Raw genomic sequence first — 22125 nt, 5'->3', positions numbered from 1 at the left:
CATTTGACCATTGTTGCGGGATGAGTCTTATGAATTAAAGACTCACATTTCCATAGGAGTTTTTGTGGTATTGACAGTATTCAGTCATCAGAAACTGGTCTTTTAAGAGATAAATCTATTTTAAGGTATGCCTGTCCTGAGTAGTATGAACACTTACTGGGGAAACATGTTTGTCTATCACAAGGCTGCTTGATTGTGGTAGAAAATGAGACATTTTGCAATACATGCTTGGGGGCTTCATAAAAATAGTAAATGAAACATAAAACATTAAACATTAAAAATAAAGCTGGTCAGCTTCCTGCTATCTGAAAGATCCAGGTGATGAAATACCTATTCTGCAAAAACTTTAACAATCATCTGAAAAAGAAAATAAATTGGTATTCAAGAGCTAATAGGTGTTGTGGTATGAAAAGAGGAAGTAATCCTTTGACCCACAATGGTCCTCATCCACAAAAATCAGAGATAAACTGGATTTGGAGGAATAGAGGCAATACCTCAATTCTCATTTTCTTCTTTGAAAGTCTTTCAAGCTCAGCTATCTCAAGCTCAGAAACTAAGAACACCACCTGTGGTCGTCAGAGCTAACCTCATGGCATGGCCCCAGACCTGCAGTATCATACATCTAAGGTTTTAATAATATGTATGATTAATGATTAATTCTTAGTTGTTAAGAGGCAAATTTCCTAGCAGTCGAGCACAAAATCCTGCTTGGAATGTTGTGATTTACATAGTGCCTCCATTTTTCAAAACAATTCCATCACTGGGTCTCCAATTCTCCAACAATGGCAATTACACCATCTCTGGTGAAAAACATGAAAGAAAAAAAAGGTTAAAAATGTTAACCTAATGCTGAGGAAACAACAGAGAGAAAAAAAAGGGGCAAAAGACTATTTTTATTTTGATGCTTTTTCTCCATGATATCAGGAACTTTATCCTTTTGTAAACCAGCTCCAGCTGGAGTACATCTGATTTCCTTGACAAGAGAACAAGCAGGACTTAAAAGTACAAAAGATGAATGAAATTTAAGTTTGGGGCTTTTTTTAGGTTATTACTGTACTAGTTCCTTGTCTGCTTTCAGAATTTCAGAGCATCCACAGTATGGTCTTTCTCCAAACAAAGCCTCCTTGTTTGAATCTGCCCCCACTCTTATAACTACAAAATATCAGGATCATTTTTCTGTAAATTAATTTGCTAGTATTTTTCAGTGGCAGTAACATCAATTCCACAGATCAAACCATAAGTCAGGTCTCAGGAAGTAGTTTATTATTTGTATCTTTAAAAGATAGATCTTTCCTTATCATTTTTTACTCTCTTTTTTTCTTTTTTAAATCATAAAAGTTCTCTAAAATTTCAGCAATCATTTTCTGAGGGAGATGATGTTCCACCCTACACTCTATCTTCATTCCCTGATCTTCCTTCTCCTGTGTCATGGGTTTCATATATAAAACAATGTACTGGGTTTAAGGCACTGGGACATCTTACCCACAGAGTACAGACTTCCAAAGGGCTAGACAGGACCCAGGAAATTACAAATTGTTATTCTATCCCATAATTCCACTATCTCTTTGTAAGCTGGCTATATGGCCAGCTCTTTCCTCCCTTCTCTTTCCTCCTGGGAGTGCACAAGCTCTTATCTGTGGTATGGATTTCTGGCCCATCTGTAGCCTTGGGTGGTCTAGCTAATCGTTCCTACACAATTCTGACTTGTTTGTGCCTAACGTATGGAGGCATGATGGGGTAGAAAAGAGCACAAAGTCTGGGTAAGAAAAACCTTCTTACCTGGAATACCTTCTTAAACTGAATATTAAGGAATGGTTGGGGGGGGAAAGGTTTTTCTTGGTATGTAGCATGTATTATGGATTTGTGCATTTTATATGCTGTGTACTGTTATATGTAGTTATCAATAATACGTCCGTTTAAACTTGCAATTCTTTCCAATCCAGTGTGGAGCAGTTTTCTTTAACTCTTTTGAGAAGGGTTACTGAGAATCTGTCTAGCTCCTTAAACCAAAGACAAACAAATATGTTATAACTACATATGATATACTGCCTATGCTTGCCATATTTTTATTCTTTGTGTGTAATCTGGTCCATCTGTTATACTCCTTAACATCTCTCCTTTTTTCACAAACAATACATTTATTCCCTGGATTAAGCAACTCATTTTTTCATCTTCAGTGTGATAATGTTATGAAATAACAGATTAACAATTGTCAGGAGAGAAGTGAAACATTAGAAATTACTCTTCACAGCAAGAGAGATTGGCCATTGGAATGGGCTGCCGAGGGAGATGGTGGATGAAGTGTTTAAAATAAGACTGGATGAGGCACTTAGTGCTATGGTTTAGTTGATTAGATGGTGTTGGGTGACAGGTTGGACTAGATGATCTTGAAGGTCTTTTCCAACCTGGTTAATTCTGCGAATCTGTGAAATAAGCCCATAAAACTAGTAATTTACTATAAGAACTGACAGAAACCAGTGTTCCCAGTAAGTTTGGACCCATGTGAAATACTTACACTGAAACAAAGAAAAATGTGAAACTCAACAGTAAAAGTTAAGTAGGATTAATGTCTTCCCTTCTTTCAATATCATACCCAATATGAACTCTGAGTACTATTACTCAGGTCAGTATTCACATGTGTTTGTGCGTTTTACAACTGTAAATTTTATCAGTATTGACCCAGAGTCCAATTTTTAAAAATCCTGAATCTTAGTTTCGTTTCTAGTAATAAAATGAACTTACAATTGGAATATCCTGAACCACTGCCTGATAAATTGGAGTTACAAATTGAAGCTGTGCTTCAGCATGGTCTGTGTTCACTACACATTCAATCTCATAGACACGGACATCGTGAGAGGACTTCAGAAGAATCTGACAGTGATAGCAACCAGCAGAATGAGAAACGAATTTTACAGGAAGCTCAACTGCATCACTTCTGCCTAAAAACAAAACAAAACAAAACAAAACAAAAAACTGTAAAGCTTTTCAGATACACTAAATTCACAATCAGAATCTTGACTGAGTTCCAAGAAACCTTAGTGGAGCTTCCGTAGCAGAACATGCAACAGTTTAAAAAAAAGAATTTTAGAACTATTATCACATAAGCAGAGTCAAATTTTGATCTTTCTAAAAACAAAACAAAAAAATACACTTAAGCATCTAAACAACATTTTCTGTTTTAGTAGTGTACAGAGAGAAGTCTTAAAATTGTACTGGTTTCAGACAGCCTGCTTTCACATGATCCCACCCCCACAGACTGGCTGGGAAAATAACAACAACAACAAAATCAAACCTGAGTTGCGATAAGGAGTCTTTAATGAGGTGTTACAATGCACAATTACCTTTGCCTGTTTCACAGAAAGGTAGAGCAAAAGCAGAGGCAGCAGCAGAAGCCAGCCATAAAACAGTTCCCCTCAACACCCAAGAAAAAAGACCAACACCCCAAAAACAGAAGCAGCAACCAGAAACAGGAAGCCTCTCATGTTACAATCTGAACTTAAGCTCCAAGATACTTTGCTCCAACCAGCATTTTTGTTTTAAAGCTGTCATGACAGCAGCATAGTATTGAATGTTCATCTGCAGAATCAACTCAACCCATGACTCAACCCTACTCTATTAAATCTAGTAGGAAAGTTTAATGTGCATGAACTTCTGCAAATATTAAAAAAAGCTATAGTATTTACTATACTTTTGCCAACAGTTACCACAAGAGATCAGAGACCATACAGTATATTTGGATAATAGTAGCCCAAACAACAACATGAATTCTGTAAAGTTTAGTAGTTCACTAGAGGGTTACTAATTAGACTTTTCCTGTGTCAAATTTTGGACTGAAAGTCTGAGTTTCCAAACATACTATCCGTGTCCAAGCTAGAACAGAATCACAAAAAGTCCTTTTTGTCCAATCCACAGCAGGAAAGAAAAACTCCCCACAATCTCTGTTCATTGTTAGACACAGGAAGGTCAAATGAGTCTGCCGCAAGGACTTTTTCCCCTGCTCTTGTTTACAGAAAGGGATCAGACTTTTACATCATTTTAAGTCTTCAGTAGCCTTTGTGGGATCACTTCTCAAAGGAGAAGGGAAGGCAAACGAGGAACTCCAGTGACTGACCATGAAAAGAGTTCACCAGTCCACTTCCCAAGAGTCTTTGAAAAACCTGGAAAATTACATGAAGATTGCAGCTTTAAAAACTTAACAGTAACGAAATCAATTTATTTTTGCACTTTTCCAAGTTTAGAAACCGGTGCCTAAAGCTGGAAAAGATAATAGGGAAGGTCAAAGACAATGTAATGACACAACAGATCCTTACAGACAAAACTCCAAACAAATTGCTTCTCCCTTAGGGGTAAACACCTGACAAAATCTTGCAGAATTTACCCTTCTTCCTTAATTTGGAACATTTTCTGACGATATGTATGACAACCAGACTCAAACTATTCTATTATCTGCAACAATGACAACCGAATTCTGAGAGTGCAACGAATCTTCATTTGTGATGCCGCTCATTCTGTTCCACGAAGTGGTGATCTTCCTGTATTGAGTTCTCGCCTCTTTGCAAATGAACATCAAACTACAGCTTTCTTGTTGCCACATGTCATCACTACTTCTGTGTTTTCACAAAAAATAGCTCGAGTTCAAAAAATGAATCACGCAGAATGGCATTATTAATATTTCAACATTACTAGGCTATCAAAACGATTACAAATTGCACCTCAGGTTTAACCCTCTCTGAAATAAATTAGTTTTCTCTCTTTTAAAGACAAGATTAATGGCCTGGTAATTTTTGAATTATTACTTCTTTTTCTATTTTGTCACTAAGTTATTATACCCATGGGCTACCTTCCACAAAGTTGACCTGAGTTTGTCAGTTATGTAAGAAATAAAAATGTCCTTTCTGTTCTTCAGGTCATTAGAACAGCCCCTATATTTTTATGTCTGCAAGAATGATTTTGGGATATGAAAACAAGCTATTTACTTAAAATTGAAATTATACATTTAAAAATACTTGCATTTTGAGGTGTTTATAAAAAGTATTTGAAGAAAGATAATACTGGAAACTCCAAAATATTTCTGCATGAGTTTTACTTTCTTGTATTAAATGGAAATTGTAATTATGAGCAATTAGAGTTATCTTTTACTGAGTTTGACCCCTACTGCAAATGTACAATTTGAAACAGAAATATCTCCTGCAGAAAAATTCTAAAACAAAAACAAGAGTCTAAATGCCCATTCCATAATATTTAGCTTAACATTACTTCTGCTAAAATATTTATTTCTTTTGCATTACAACCAATATATTGAAGAAAGGTCAGCTGAATAATTGAAATACTAAGATCAACTGCAATCAATGAAAAGAAAGTGGTGATGTTTATTTAACATGCATTTTCTTCAGTGAGATGGCTTCTGAAGTGAGACAAAGTCTCCAAATCAAAATGATTACAGAAATTACTTGCCTGTGAATTATAGGTGAAGGTTATTTATTTTTCTTCAAAATAATTTTTCATGCTAATTTTAAATACCATAAAGTAAACCTAACGTGTTCTTTCCTTGCCCAGTCTCCTAAGATACTCAGTTAAGAATAGTCTAGGAATTAACTGAGAGTTAATGAAAAGAAACCATGGCATCACAATTACCCTAACAATATCTGCAACAAAAGTAGTAAGAGCAAGCAACATGCAATATTTATGTTATTTCTATTTAACAGGAAGGAGAGCCTGCATCCATGGAAATGAATGAGACTGCAATCATTTCACCAACAGTGAAAAGTCAGGCAGATGGATACAGAGTTGTGGTACAGTTTTCTTCCCTAGACAGGTTTGGTGGAGAGATATTTCATGTAATATAGGTAAACAGTTTTATCTTATAGATTTGTGTTAAATGCCTATGGGAAATACTCAATCCTGAATCTGAGTATCTGAACCAGATTTAGTCTGAGAGAGTTGTCAAAACAGGGCTATTTGCAAAAGCAAAATTTTTGCTATGTAGTATCACCTCATGCTCTTGGAAAGCTAAACTACAGCATGTGGGTCATGTTCTCTGGCAATTGGCATCTTGTGCCATTTACTTATTGCAAAAGACAGTCTGATCACCATCTGGAATTAACAAAGTCTGTGTTTCTGGTTCTTAACTCATCATTTTAGATCTGCCTGATCTGAATTTGAAGTTAATCCTCCAACTGCTTTAGCTAACAAACAGTGGATTTCAAAGGAATGACCTTTTGATGTTAAAATGTAATAATAGACATATTCTAGAGGTGAGTAATAATGGCACTTTGTAATCACTGTTCATCCATATTAAAAAATTGTGGGGGGATGGAAAGAGCAAGAATAGAATATCCATATCATAGAATCATAGAATTGTTAGGGTTGGAAGGGACCTCAAGGATCATCTAGTTCCAAACCCCCTGCCATGGGCAGGGACGCCTCACACTAGATGAGGTTACTCAGAGCCACATCCAGCCTGGCCTTCAAAACCTCCAGGGATGAGGCTCTTATCACCTCCCTGGGCAACCTTTTCCAGTGTCTCACCACCCTCATGGTGAAAAACTTCTTCCTAACATCCAATCTGAATCTACCCATTTCTATTTTTCCTACATTCCCCCTAGTCCTATCACTACCTGACACCCTATAAAGCCCCTCCCCAGCTTTCTTGTAAGCCGCTCTTAAGATACTGGAAGGGATTCACTATCTCTTCACCTAATTTCTGAAGGTAGGAAACTGTCAGCCTTCAGCAGTTGGTCAACTATTTACACATTGCTTTTATTCAGCAATGATGGTTCTAGAATTCTCTGACACTGTGCATGCATCACAAATAAGTGGTTAAATTAATTTGAAGACCAAATTTTCAATTATGGACTGTTAGAAGGTTAAATAAGTAACCCTGTTGAAGAGCTCAGACTCTTCTGACTTTTGTTTATACATTGGGTCTTCAGCTTAGCTCATGTGAATTAGAATATGAGTCTACTCAGTAGTCTTGAGGGGGAAAAAAGCAACCATCTTTTATATCCTTTAATCCATTACTGGCTTTAGAGAAGCAGTACTCTGTAAGCCTCACAAATGCAATGTCTCAAGACTGCACCAAAACCAAAGATAAACCCTGATGCTGACAGTCATGCAAGCAGATGTTCACTGATGAAAATCTAAATCATATATAAGCATCCAGACCCCTAAAGGTTTAATTTGTCAAGCAAGTTTGAAGTGTTTGCTGTCTATCCTGGCATTCTTTTTCTAGGCAGCCTCCAGGTTTCAGTGAATCCTCCAAATCTCAGTGCTGACCAGGGAATGAGATAAAGGATACTCTGATGAGTTTTCTGAAGATTAACATCCTTCTTCACCTGAGCAGTAAGCCTAAGCACACACGAGCTTAAGAGAGAGCCCTTCCTAAATTCTTTCACTATACTAAAAACCCTGTAGTAAATACAATCATTCTCCACTGAATTCATATTGCACATCCATTCCAATATTCAAATCATAGAATCATAGAATCAGCCAGGGTTGGAAGGGACCACAAGGATCATCTAGTTCCAACCCCCCTGCCATCCCCTCACTTTGCAAGACCAAACCAACCTTTTATTAATACAGATATAGCAGGAACAGATATTCATTAGATCCAGCTGGAACAAAACCTAGTAAGATTAAGATCTGTATCCTCATTTTTCAGAGCCACATTTTGAAACAGAACTATATCTTTAATAAATCCTAAAAAAGGAATGCTACCATTTACACATTTTAATCTCATTTGTGCCTACCTATCCTGGATGATTAAAGCTACTAAATGAAATTAAGTTTTTATTTCTACACCATCAAATAAACCATAGAACTGACTCTGAAAGTTAACATGATAAGAAGCTAAAATAAAATATCAAAATGTAAGCAGTTAAATGGAAAGATAACAATTTTTTTTGGTATTGGACAGTGATTATGTCAGTTTGCTTTGAAACATTAAGTCTTTATTCAGGAGAAAAAAAAAACAACACCAAAATGAATGCAAATTTGTACAGTATGTAGACCATGGAATTCTAGAAATAAACAACAGAATTACTGATAATGCTTTATGGAACAATAAATTTAAAGCCCCAGGAAATTGCTTTGGAAACACAAATAAATAAATTAAATATTAAAAAGTATCACAGCGATTAAATCCAATGCTGAGAAAGTATATGAGATAACACTTACAAGTCATAGAAAGAAGGAGATAGGGTTAACCAGAGGTCACCAAAAATATTAACACAGATTTTAAAACACAGGATATAATTACCTAGAAAATACATAGAGCAACTAGAAAATATTACTAATATGAAAAAGTCCATATGTGGAAGATGGAGTGTAGGCAAATATTTTCATCTAGCTACCTGGTATGACTATATAAAACATAAAAGGAAAACCCTGAGAAGTATTTTTTTACTTCTGACAGTAAGAATGCCCGCCAAGTAATGATTTAAAATTTAGGTTTTGATGGTTATTTGTTCTTCACTTTATTTATTGGAAAACCATGGCAATGAAAACACATGACATCTTTCTAACTATAGACTATAATTTAATCTACGTAAGAAGAAGACTGAGATTAGATCAGCAGTATAGACTCAGTGACTCACAGATAACATTTTCACAAATCAACACAGAATCAAAAGCTACCTGGTTTGGGGGTGCCATCTTCCTGCTGAAGATGCAGATTTTGGGGCAGAATACAAAAACTGAGACACTGCCTGCTAAGGAATGCAAGTGATACCTACCTTTAGGTATCATTCTAAGGTCTGCTATTTCTTGATCAGTTTTAAATTTCCGGTAAATATCAGACTAAAATTCAACAGCCATTCCAATCTGGGTATTTACTGGGCTCCTCTAAATTAAATTATATGTAATTAAGTGACCTAGTAGAATGCATTTCTATTGTACAATCTGTTCATTATTACTGGTAGAAATGGAATTTATATCCTGTTATGTTAGAAAGAATATAAATAATAACAATAGTAACAAAATCTCCTGTCCTAGAGGTATAGAATATGAAGAATTAAATTCCCCATTCCAATATCAACACATGCAAACATAGGATCGTAACACAACTATATCTTGTTATTTCCACATTTAGCCTAGCCCTTACTCTTATTAATAGACAATAAAAAGGAGATTTCAAGGAAAAAGTGGTTTAAAAGTACCTTAAATCACTTTGTTACATTAAATCCTGCTCTGTAATCATGAGGTTCCATGTAGTATGACAGTTGCTTAATTAAACCTGCTGATTATGTTGCTGAAAAGCTTATCACAACCCTCTCTTCATTTTCTCTGGTTTCATTAGAAGCCAGAAATTTCTTGGGAAAGCAGGATACAAAAGGCACATTCAATAAGAATGAATTATAGGAGCACTATACTATTGTAGCTGCACTGTAACGAGCCCTAGATTATAGGGTTGCATCAAAAGAAATGTGGCCAGCATGTCAAGGGAGATGATTCTGTCCCTCTGCTCCACTCTCATGAGACTCCACCTGGAGTACTTTGTCCAGCTATGGAGCCTCCTGCATAAAAAGGACATGGACCTGTTCAAGCAGGCCCAGAGGTGCTAGAGTATCTCCTTACGTGATCACACTGAGAGAGCTGCTGTTGTTCAGTGTGAAGAAGCCTCAAGAGAGACCTAACAGCAGCCTTCCGGTACTTAAAGGGGGCTTACAGGAAAGAGAAGGAGAGGCTGTTTCAATGGATAACAGTGTGGATAACAGTTTATAACAGTGATAGGGCAAGGAATAACAGTCTTATACTGAAAGAGTACAGATATTAGAAAGAAATTCTTTACTTCGAAGGTGGTGAGACACTGGAACAAGTTGCCAAGAAAAGTAGTGGAAGTATTCATAGCCAAGCTGGATGGGTCTCTGAGAAATCTGATCTAGTGGAAGGTATTCCTGTCCATGGCAGGAGAGTTAGAACTAGAGGATTTTTAAGGTCAAACCAATCTGTAATCTGTGATTCTATAGTCTAATATTGACAGTTTTAAGACCCTTTTGTACTGGCAATCATTCCTCGAGCTTCTAGGTTCAGCCACCACACAACAATTTGTCCATTAACTTCAATGTCACACCTTTCTTTTAGCAGTAACCACAAAAGAAATGAATCCCTGACTAATATGGGATTACAGTAAGGAGTAACAGAAAGATGGGAAAATACAAGGCTTAGGTCTTGTACTGGCTTAGCTCTGGAAACACACATGTACAAAAACAGGTGAGGCAAGATTGATAAAGCATTTCTATGGATGCTTTATCCAAGGAAATAAGCAAGTTATTCATTTGGTGAAGCAAAACTTTCTGTTGCTAAAAACCTGGAGCCATTCTTTTAATTCCACTTGACTGTTGAGCCTTTTCATTCTTTAATAACACACCACCTAGAATAGGGCAACTTATTTCCATGTTAATTAAGCCTAAAATGAGTTTCTAAAATGTTCAGTTCACTATTCTTTGGTTGATAAAGCACTGAAGTTTTGCTGTCAATTACCTTTCTTCTGAGCTATATACACAGATTCAATTATTTCCCCGAGAGACTAAAACTCCTGGGGATTTGAGACACTGGTGAACAATCACCATGCTGTGTGATGTGATGATCTTAAATTTTTTACGCAGCAGACAGTTACTGGGTACATTCTGTATATCATCAGGAGGAGCTTTAAGAGGATAGGGGTAGTCAAGGCATAGTTCAAATGCATAGAGAGACCAAAGGATCCCTAACAATCTCAGTAGGAAGCAGAGTTGGTCTGAGGATCAGACTGTGTCCTTAGGCATTTGGCTAGTGGCAGATTTACTGGATGATCTGCTGCCACATGCAGTAAGTACAGACTCCCTGAGTCACATAACACTGCAAGGTTCTGCACCTGGGCCGGGACAATCCTCACTGTCAAAACAGACTGGGGGATGAGGTGTTAGAAAGCAGCCATGCGGTAGAGGACCTGGGGGTGATGATGGACAGGAAGCTGACCACAAGCAGGCAGGGTATGCTTGCAGCCCAGAAGGCAAATCACATCCTGGGCTGCATCAAAAGAAGCATTGCCAGCAGATCCAGAGAGGTGATTCTGACACTTTGCTCTGGAGAGACCTCACCTGGAGTACTGTGTACAGGTCTGGAGGCCTCAATATAGGAAGGACATAGACCTGAGGGAGAGGGTCCAGAGGAGGACCACAATAATGGTCAGGGGGTTGGAGCATCTCTGCTATGAGGACAGTCTGAGGGAGCTGGGGGTGTTCAGTCTGGAGAAGAACAGGCTCCAGGGAGACCTAATAGCAGCCTTCCAGTACCTGAAGGGGACCTACAGGAAGGATGGGGAGAGACTGTTTACAAGGGCCTGTGGTGACAGGACAAGGGGCAATGGCTTCAAACTAGAGAAGGGCAGATTTAGACTGGGTATCAGGAAGTTCTTCATTATGAGGGTGGTAGAACCCTGAAATAGGTTGCCCAGGGAGGTTGAGGGCCCTTCCTTGGAGATATTCAAGGTAAGAGCTTGAGGCCCTGGGCAAGCTGATCTAGTTGGGAGTGTCCCTGCTGACTGCGGGGAGGTTGGATTAGATGACCTTTGGAGGGCCCTTCCAGTCTGGACCATCTTATGATTCTCTGACTGTTGTTTGAACTGCTTGGGGGTTGCTTTTGCCCTGAGATTTATTTTCTAGCACTGGAAAAGACTATTTCCCTGACTGCTGTGATGCTTCCCATGGGCTGTTTCAGCATCAAGAGAGAGCTCACACTGAGGTAATAATTTTGTGTGACTGGAAGTTCTTTTCACCAACCTCTTTTTTCCCCAAACCAGCAGCCTCTTACCTAGTTTAGCATGCAGATTCTGTCCCACATACACTACTACGTGTTTGGCTACATAATTTATAATCATGTAATAATTCCACCTATTTTTTCACATAATCTGAGTGATTGCTAACTAAACAAATGCTTTATATAACCTTCTAAATTACTGATTAATAATAGTTAACATTGTCTAACAAATACTGGCTCCTGAGGGCTCACTTTCTGATGATTCTCCAGCCCTAAATTAATAACAAAATTTGCTACAGCTTTTCAATTTGGTCCATGTATTTATTATTTGAGACCCATAAAAATATATGGTTTGAGTTTTAATCAAATTGTCTTCATATATGCTTCATATAAGATAAACATATTTTATCCTTTGTAAGTTTTTGACATGTAACTCTGACAAAAAGATAATAGGGTTATTTAACAAGATCTGTTTTACAAGAAAATGTGTTCAGTGGCATTTATTTTTACTTTCTAATTCCTTTTTGGCAGAGTTCTTAAAATATTGGCTGGACATTTTCCCTGCTGCTGCAGTCTAAGTAATTCTGATCCAAGGACTGATTTTAATTAGTTTGCTTCCACCTTTGTTTTTCTTCAGAAATCTAAGCATTGTCATTTCTTCAGAGAAGCATCTGCTCCCATCCTAAGGAAAGTTACCACCTTGGCTAAAATGCTGCTTGTTTTTCAGGTAATGGGGTTAAATTTTCAGATGAGACCTGTTTTGCCTTCATCAACAGGAACATCACCTGGAGACTTCTGTCACAACATTACAGTTTCTAAAAGCCCCTAAATTCCTGTGTTTCCTCATTAGCACAACAAATACACTGAATGGTCTTTGTACTGAACACATCTTTGTTTTTATGCTATCATCTGGTTATCTCAGACTCCCTTTTTAGCTGTTCTTTAGGTCACTACACGTCTGAGTTCACTATCAAAGCCCTATTTAGTTTTGGCATCATCTTGATATTCTGTTCCCTCACATAACAATTGAAGTGTCCTAGAAAGAAAATATAAATATCAAAAAATTGTGTTAAACTGCAATATGGTTTACTTTCTGCTTTTCCATTGCTTACTTCCCTCTTTCAGATACTTTTAAAATTTCTTTTGATGGAGAAAGCAGCGACATGGTAAAATAACCACTTCTTTTATGCAGTTTCTTCACTACATGTTAGCAACTAATATCTAACATTTTGAGATATGTTTAGTCACTTTTCAGCTTTTAAAAATAATCTAAGAAGTTGCTACGCAACAGACACCTGCCATATGGGCAGTTCACAATCTTTGCTTTGAGATCATGAAGGAGGTCTTGCTATGCCCTTATCACATGTGTGTGTAGATTTTGCTCTCCTGTTTGCTATTCCCTTCTTCCATGGTGTGATCCAAAGAATCCCTTACACCACTCAACAAAGCCATTATGACTTTTTGTAGTTCACCTCTTCATCAATTATTTCAAACACAGGCAATTATTTTTTAACTTGACAACAAAAGAATTTTAACTAGGTTTTAAACATCCTGTCACTCAAGAAATGTTTCAGCCTTCAGCTTGTGTTCCATCTCTTCTACAGCTTCTACTGACTGCTAGTCCTGTAGTCATTCATCAGGCTAGTCTTGCTCTTACTAGTGCAGTAAGTATTGTTATCCTCATAAAATGTGCCTAGTAACACCCTAAAATGTTTTAAAACACAGGTACTGTAATGTGAGTAAAACTAAACTGTAAAAAAATATATTTGCTGGAAACAAGAAATTCCTTCTTTTTATTGCAGTAAGGAAACAAAAAGCCACAAGGGATAAGAAAAAGAAGGAAAACAAACACTGTGAAAGCACAGATACTTGGAGAAGTAAACTGCAGAAACATGCAGAAGGACTGTGTTAAACGAAGTGATGAAGCAAAAGTGTGATGGACTGACTACAAGTCAAGCCTTTGCTACATTGCTAAGAAAGCTACTCTTTACATTATGAGTAGCAGAAAGAAAAATTATTTGTGCTGTTATCAGATACCTGTGGGACATTACATTAGGTGGAAAACAACCACTCACAGATACCCAGCAGGTAAATGTAAAGATGCTTTTTTATCACAGAATCACTTAGGCTGGAAAAGACCTTTAAGATCATTGAGTCCAACCATTAACCTAGCACATCCAAGTCCACCACTAAACCATGCCCCTAAGCATCACACATACACATCTCTGAAATATCTCCTGGCATAGTGAGTCCATCACTTCCCCAGGTGTCCTGTTCCAGCACTTGACAACCTTTTCAGTGAAGCAGCTGTTCACTTGTTTGTTGGGAGAAGAGACCAACATCCACCCTGTTACAACTTCCTTTCAGGTAGTTGTAGATAACCACAAGATGTCCCTGAGCCTCCTTTTCTACAGGCTAAACAACCCCAGTTATCTCAGCCATTCAAGTTTTATTAAGAAATGTTACCTAGAGTGTTTTATAGATTTAAACAAAGCATTAGAAAATAAATAAAATTAATTAAATTAAATTAGATATAAATTTTAATTAAATTAAAAGTAAAATAAAATAAATCAATGTGTAAAGGAGGAATTAAAATGAAAACCAAGACAACAAGAAAGCAATTAAGATTTTAGTATAAAATTTAAGATGCTAGAAAAATTAGAGGCAACAGTCAATATCACTGCGAAGGAAAATGCACCACTTTTCATTGCCAAAGGTCAGGAAGAAAACAGCATGCAATTAGTTGACACCTCCCTCTGGCAGACCGTGGAGAGGCAAACAGGAACAGATAAGTGGCACAATCTGAGCACAGGTCAGTGCTGAGTGAGAAGTGGAAGGGAGAAATGCACACAAAATCTGTCAGATTAAAAAAATTAATAATAATTTCTCCTTTAGCAAAAGCTTCCTTCGAGAAAACTAAGCACAAGTGGAAAGTGCTGTTCTGAGCTAATATGGTAGAACTTGGGTTATAATAACAGACAAGGCTGAGTATTTGATCAGCAGCATTATGGAGAGAAAGATAATTTTCTGAATCTTTTTAGGATAACCTTTAAGAAACAGATTATCTAAAAAACAAACAAACAAACAAAAAAAAAAAAAAAAACCCAATCACAGTCCTCACATATAAGACTCTTCTTACCTCCTTTCTGGGATGAAACATCTTTTGCTGACTGAACTTTTAAATTAACTCTGCTAGATGCCAAGACTGGAATAGAGAACTTCTCAGGAACCTCAAAGAACTCTGGCATGCTCACTTCTACACTGTAGTCCACACACTTCAACTCTGGGGGGAATTTGCTGGCATTCAGGAGTGCATGTCTCTGCAGGTGAAAGAATGATGCACACATATGAACAATCACCTCATAACTTCAGGAAAAGACCAATACCCCAAACCCAGAAACAGCAACTGGAACAGGAAGCCTCTCATGTTACAATCTGAACCTCAAGCCCCATGATACTTTACTCTAGCCAGCACTTCCATTTTGAAGCTGGCCTGACAGCAGCGTGGTGTTGAATATCAGCAGCAGATTGAATTCAGCCCATGACAGACTTCAAAAAGACCATTTCAAAGAAAAGTTGGTTATTGTTAATGATTATTATTAATGGTAATATGGTCAAAATATTGTTCAAATGAAGTGGGTTGGGATTCTGCACTGGGTTGGTGTTTTGTCTTTTTTATTATTCTTATATTACTAGTATTTCTCTCATTTTAATACAAAACCCACATTCCCTTGCAGACCTGCAATCTCCCATTGCTTTTTTTTTGACCATTAGTCCATCCATTCAAAGTGTAAATATGGTATTCAGCACAAGATATAATGGAATTTGGAAACCTTGTAAGCTTAATTGCTCATATATGTCTATAGACACTATGAATACACCAAAAAAAAAGATTGCTATTCAAGATTTTTGTTCTGTGAAGAACTGTAGGGATATATGTGACTGAAAAATACTAATCAAAGCAAAACATTAACAGTTCTTTTGTTATAATTTACAGAAGGGACAAGAAGAATTGTTATGTGAGCTGAAAAAATCGTTAGGTTCTAACAATTCATTTTTCTCTGATAGGACAGAAATAACAGAAGACTTTGCAGTGCAAAGTTGTGATGGGAAGCTTCAAAGCAGGAGAATTACATGCATTTACCATAGATTCATATAATCATAGAGAGGTTTGGGTTGGAAGGGACCTCCAAAGGTCTAGTCCAGCCCTCCTGCAGTAAGTAGAGACATCTTCCACTAACTCTGTTTGCTCAGAGCCTTGTTGAGCTTCATTTTGAATATCTCCAGGGGTGGGGCCTCAACTACCTCCCTGGGCAACCTGTTCCAGTGTTCCACTATCCTCATGGTAAAGAACTTGTTCCTAACATCCAATCTAAATCTGTTCTTCTCTAACTCCAAAACATTACTACACCTTGTCCTATCACTACAGGCCTTTGTAAACAGTCCTCCTCCAGCCTTCATGTCAGCCCCCTTCAGGTACTGGAAGGCCACTATTAATCTCCCTGGAGCTTTATATCTATGCCTGATTTTGGTAATTGGATCGTTTTTACAGCACTGAATAGAACTCCACCGTGATTTAAAAGGTTTGGAAAGTCTTAATTGACAAAATAAATGCAAGACAACAAGATGACCACAATGAACTCATGTAAATTACAATTATCTTGAAGAGATACCTTATGATTTTTAAAAAGTCATTGATGTGCTTGATTTCAGGATCCTTGTTCGTGCTACCTCATTTTTAAAGATACATTAAAGATACATTTAAAGATACATTAGGAAAAAAGACATCTAGTTAGTATTACACAGTCTGGGAACATTCCAGGCGTTTCCTGGTACCTTGTCACAGACCAAAGCTATGAAAATATTTTTAGTGAGAGCCCCAGAACTCTTTGAAAGGGGAAAGGAAAAAAAAAAATCCTGCCAGCACACGCAAGATTAAACCCTATTACCTCAAAGGGTAACATTTCCAGGAAAAGAGAAGATGTCCAATAAAATTGAGGTAAAAATTGAGGTAAAAATTGCAGCTGCTCTCCTCATTTTTAGTATTTTTCAGGGCAATAAGTGTTAAATAGAATTTAATACTTTAAGTGATCATCAATTACAGGCCTAAGGCTGCTGTGCTGCCATAAGACAGATTCCAGCAGGTACTTCATCAGTGTAATGGTTCATAATATTCCAAGTATGGAAGGATTATTACCAGCTAACAACAGTATTTGCATTCAGTTCACAGAATTCTTTTTTTTTTTTTTTTTTTAGAATATCTTTTCTTTTTAAAGGCTTGCAGGGTATGAAATGCATCAGAATTAATTTTTTTTTTTTCAAACACTGATCAATTTTCCAAGGTATTCTCTCTGATCTACCACCTTCATATTCTGTTATGCAGTGCTGAGGCACTTTACTCTTCCCTTGCATATCACTGTTTTCCAAATCCTAATTTAGCCACATTTCTTCTTTCCAGGAATTAACTTCTGAAACCGTTCCTCATGAATAGAAGAATTCCATCATCTCAGTCTGGCAGAATCCTTGTGACCAATCATGTTCGACATCTCCCTTAATCCCACATCAAAAGATAAGTGATGTGATATAAAAGACATTGGTCCCACTTGTAAGTCTGACAAATTAAAATCAGACCACAAATTCTTTCATGAGAAGTTCATTCCCATTCAAGTGCATTTAGTGTAACTTTTTAATTGCACTAACTTCTCTCTTCAAGGACACCATGATTCTTCCTCAAAAATACCCCAACTGGACTGAAAAAAAAAAAAAAAAAGGCAAACTGCCCAAAATGAGATTACAGCTTTTCCATAACCACATGGAAGATGACAAAATCCTTTCTGAATCCTGGGAGACTATGAAGAGTACAGACTTTGAAAATCAGAGCTGGACCTATGCAGGATGAGATTCTGTCACATCAGCCAAGCAGCAGAAGCCATAGGTTCAAATGCACAAGGTCTCTGATTACTTTCCATTAATGAAAACTGAAACTTATCACTACCACCATGATGTTCCAAGATAAAAGATACTCAACGTTGCTCAGTCACGTGGACAGCAGGACAGAAAGAAAAAGCACAATGGATAAAGATACAGAGACCTGTTGTCCACATTGCAACGAGTCATGCATTCAAAGGGAGGTAAAATGGAGCATAAAGAAACACTTCTTACATCTTAACTATGGGGATACATCTGGAACAGAGGGAAATGCAAGCTTTAGTTTTGAGACTCTTGTAGAACAGGACTTTCTTTCCTATCACAATGTCTAAATATACAAGACGATGTCTGGTGTCACTATGAAGAAAGAGTTTTATATGCACAAACTGGGCCTAATTTGTGCCTTTCCTTTATTCAATTCCTTCTACTTACTGACTTTAATCTAAACATGTTCTTCCACATTCCTTCCCCTTTCTTCCCTGATGTCCCTTTTCTTCCCTTGCTATCTGTGTTCACCTAAACTTCCCTGCTACAGCTTTCTCTTATTCATCACTAAGAAAGGCCATTTGTAATTATTCACATTAATGCCAGTCCCAACCTTAACAGTGGCAGAGTTGCACCCTATATTCCTTTTACTCTTACCTAAAAAAAATATTTTAGGAGGAAGCAATTAAACAAAATACTCAGAAAGCAAGGCATGAACACAATTGCATACTTAAAAATTAAAATTAAAGAAATTTCTAATATTTTTTCATTAAGTCAATAAAAAAATTCATTCAGAATTGCACATGCAATCAAGTTATTGTTTATTTTCTGGGGCTTTACAGGGCTTATATAAGTAAAATTAAATAGCATAAAACTACTGATTTTAATCTCTCCTTTCCTTTAAATAGTGAAATCTGTGTCTTGGGATTCTTACTGCTTTAGCATCCTTGCTTCCTATCTCTTAATTACTTCTTTAACTGCTTTATTAAATTTTGGTGCTATTTGATTTCAAAATTGTTTATTTTTTTAAAATAAATTATACCAAAGTTTAAGACTGAGAAAAATCCTTTAACAAATGGTTTGGATTATTTTGGCACTAGAGGTTACTTCTCGGAAACAGAGAGGGAGGTAGAAGGTTACCTGTGGTTAATAAACCCTTCAGTGCCCAAGACTGCAGAAAAGTATAATATTAACATGCAGAACAGTTTAATGAGCCAATTTTAATTTATAAAGCAAAGCTTCTTTCCATTGACTGTCCATTTCCAAGCTCCTCAGACTTGTTTACAGTAACTTCTGTACTCAGATTACACATTACCTAAGACTGGCCTGGTAGCAACACCATTTAGCACAAAAAAAAAAACAACAAAACAAAACAGGATAAATAGGTTCTGATCATCAGTGCAGCTTTTATGGGAAAGAGATTTAAAATAGCTAACTAAATAAATAAAGCACATGATTTTTTAATTACTTCTAATCATTAAAGACAATGAAAATAGATCTCTTTTTCTTACAGTAAGAAAAATCAGCAGTAAAAATACAGTACAAAAATAGCTAGGGCTTTCAATCACATGTATAGAATGGGTCAAGCACAAGTTGTTGAATATACTTATCCAGCTTGACCCCAAAAATACAGCCTACCTTTATGACTGTTTTTTAAGTGATTTAAGTAAATGTGTAAATTAATATTTTGCTAAGAATGAAAAGCCTGCAATTACTTAGCTGTGTACTCTATACTTGTTTAATTTGACAGGCAAAAAATGGCACAAGTAGTAATAACATAAGGGCATTTTCCTTACTGTCCATCCATTATAGAGCACAATGATACCTGCAGGAAGTGAATTGAAAGGTGGAACAGAAATCAAATGAGAGGAACAGATTTCCAGAGATTCTAGCTTTATCTCTAACCTCCAACATACAATCCAAAATAGTTCATGAGCCTAAATAATTCATCAAACCATGGGAGATGAGATGTTTTGTGGTGGTGGTGGTGCAATTTAGACAATGAACCTATAACCATACTTCAGCTCCCAATTCAATTCCAGAAAACTTGTCCCCCGCAAAAGAGTTACTTCCGTTAATGCCACCAGAGTTTCCACGTTGTCACTTTTATAATGACAGTAAGTGGAAAAAGCTTAAGAACACTTTTCAGAATTTAATCTGCACAACTGCTTATCATATGAAGATATTTTTAATGTGTAAAGTCTTTTCTACATCAGTAATTAGCACAACTTCTCCATTATGTTTTTCATAAGCAATTATAAGACTTTCTGTATATTGTGCAAAATGTTTCTCTCTGCATATTAGTCTCACTTCTCATAATTTATTCAGTGTTTGTATCCACCATTATGTATTTTATAACTAATCTAATTGTCCTCCACTCTTCTAAAATACATTTAATTTTGGAATTCATATTAGATCTTAGCATACCTATTGATACAAAGAGTGTTTCTATTATGTTCTTTCCTGATTACATCCACAGCTTCAGAGCAGTCAAATCTTTCATCAAGTATTTGCTAAATGACTGTGATACTAAAGGACTTCAGTTATGAAAACTTTATCAAATGTTACCACAGCAGTGAATTAGCTACAATCCAAAAGGAAAATATTTGAGTTTAGATTACATGCTTACAATTCTTTTCCTACTGTAAATATGTAACAGATTAAATCTACTCTGTCCCTTTTGCTCATTTAATTTGTTTTATATTACTTTTTAAACTTCTCTGTAAACAAAAAGCATAAATTTAGCAACATCAAGACACCAGGGAAAATTCTCTTCCCCTTAGTACTGGGAATCACATATATCACTGGGTACCATGCTGAGGGAATGCTGTAAACGGAACTCTGGAACAACACAGGTGGCCAGAAATCTGCCTGAGGCCAAGTAACATCAGGTTCAGAAGGGAAATTAAAACCCAGAGTGTGGATATCAGCCCTGGAAGATTACATTTGAATTCTACATGACAATGCTTATTTCACAATATTGCAATTATACATTTCCTCACTAGCAGTAATTGAACGCTTAACAGATTATCTTGGGAGGATTTTTTGTTTCCAGATGTTGAAGTCTTAGGAAAATATCTCTAGCTTAGAACAATATACAAATAGAGAGCTATAGCTTAAAAGGATTATTTCTGGTTTTCCAAAACTATGTTTTTTACTGATTGCAAGACAAGAAGACATCTTTTCTGCTCTCTTATTTATTCTCAAAGTGTATTCTTTAAAAAAAAAAAAAAAAGAATAAAATTCTTGCTTGGAAATTTTTACTTCTTACAAAAATGTGCATAAGGAAAGATAGTAATACATATATCTATTACACAGAGTATGAAAGCTTTTTATTCAATGGGTATTTTTCAGAAGCAAACTGCAGTAAAATGTTAATGCTCCTTTTAACTGCAGATAAGATTTCTTAAAGAACTTCTTAATAGCATGGAGAGAAGAAACAGCTTCAAAGTAAACACTTCAATATTGCAGGATCTGAGGGGATTTGGGATTAGTAAGTGTCAGAAAACAGAATGTGTGAAAAAAAACATAACTTCATACTATTTCCTGAAACTTAAAAAATTCAGTCCTACCAACCAAGAACAGGCAAATAATTGCAGCAGCAGAACACTCTGTTTCTCACCTCTACTCTGGACAGCCCTAACAACGCAGTTGCTACTCGAACACTACTGCTCTGCAGAGTCCCTGTGATCTTTCTTCTCTCATACTCAATAGTAGACATCTGCTGTTGTGCAGCAATGGCCAGAGCCCTCTCTCTTGACTTATTGATCAATGGAATACTCAGATTTTCTTCAAGAATCTGACCAAGGACACATTTTAAAAATAAAACTGGTTTTCCTGTACTGGGACCTGTTAAATAAAAAAAGAAAAATATTTAAAACAAACCAAAACTGCTACTAGTGTAACTATATAGAGTATTATAAATCTATAATCTCCAAATAATAATAAAAAACACAAACAAACAAACAAAAACCAAACAAAAAACAGAATACAAAATTGCTTTGATGTTTAATGATATGCTATTAGTCATAGAATGGTCTAGGTTGGAAGGGACCTCCAAAGATCATCTAGTCCATGCCCCAGTCCAAACATCATCTAGTCCAACCCCTGGTCTAGTCCACAGTATTTACTGCAATAACACTTTTTAAAATTTATAATCATAAATATAAATAAACACAAACTGAAATCCAAACCAAAATTTGCTTTTGATAAAAAATAATAAATTCCAGACTTCAGTGTTACTGCTGTTAAGATGGTAATTGCAGCTTTAAAAAGTTTTTCTGCAACCTACTCAACACAGCCACTGTTTTACCTCTCCAGGTGATGTTGCATCCCCTCTAAAAGAAGCCAGCAGCAATTATTTCAAGTAATAGCCACACGGTTTCTGAAATAGGTCTGACAGCAGTTTGTCACTGGATGTGCAGAAACAAAAGGGTTGGATGGCCTGTCCAATTGCAACACTGCATACAAAACTTG

General features: G+C 36.5%; 1 protein-coding gene across 1 annotated transcript in view; it reads right to left on the bottom strand.

Annotated features, from left to right (window-relative positions):
- Positions 1-22125, bottom strand: part of CFAP47 (cilia and flagella associated protein 47) — a 286222-nt gene that overhangs the window by 144615 nt on the left and 119482 nt on the right. The window contains 3 exon segments of the mRNA XM_054395813.1: positions 2743-2939; positions 14876-15056; positions 21272-21498. Coding sequence (XP_054251788.1) covers positions 2743-2939; positions 14876-15056; positions 21272-21498 — 605 coding nt within the window.

Source organism: Indicator indicator, chromosome 1 (genome assembly GCF_027791375.1).
Source record: "Indicator indicator isolate 239-I01 chromosome 1, UM_Iind_1.1, whole genome shotgun sequence".
Classification (NCBI taxonomy): domain Eukaryota; kingdom Metazoa; phylum Chordata; class Aves; order Piciformes; family Indicatoridae; genus Indicator; species Indicator indicator.
Note: the sequence above shows the minus strand (reverse complement) of the source record. Positions and strands in the feature narration are given on the sequence as shown.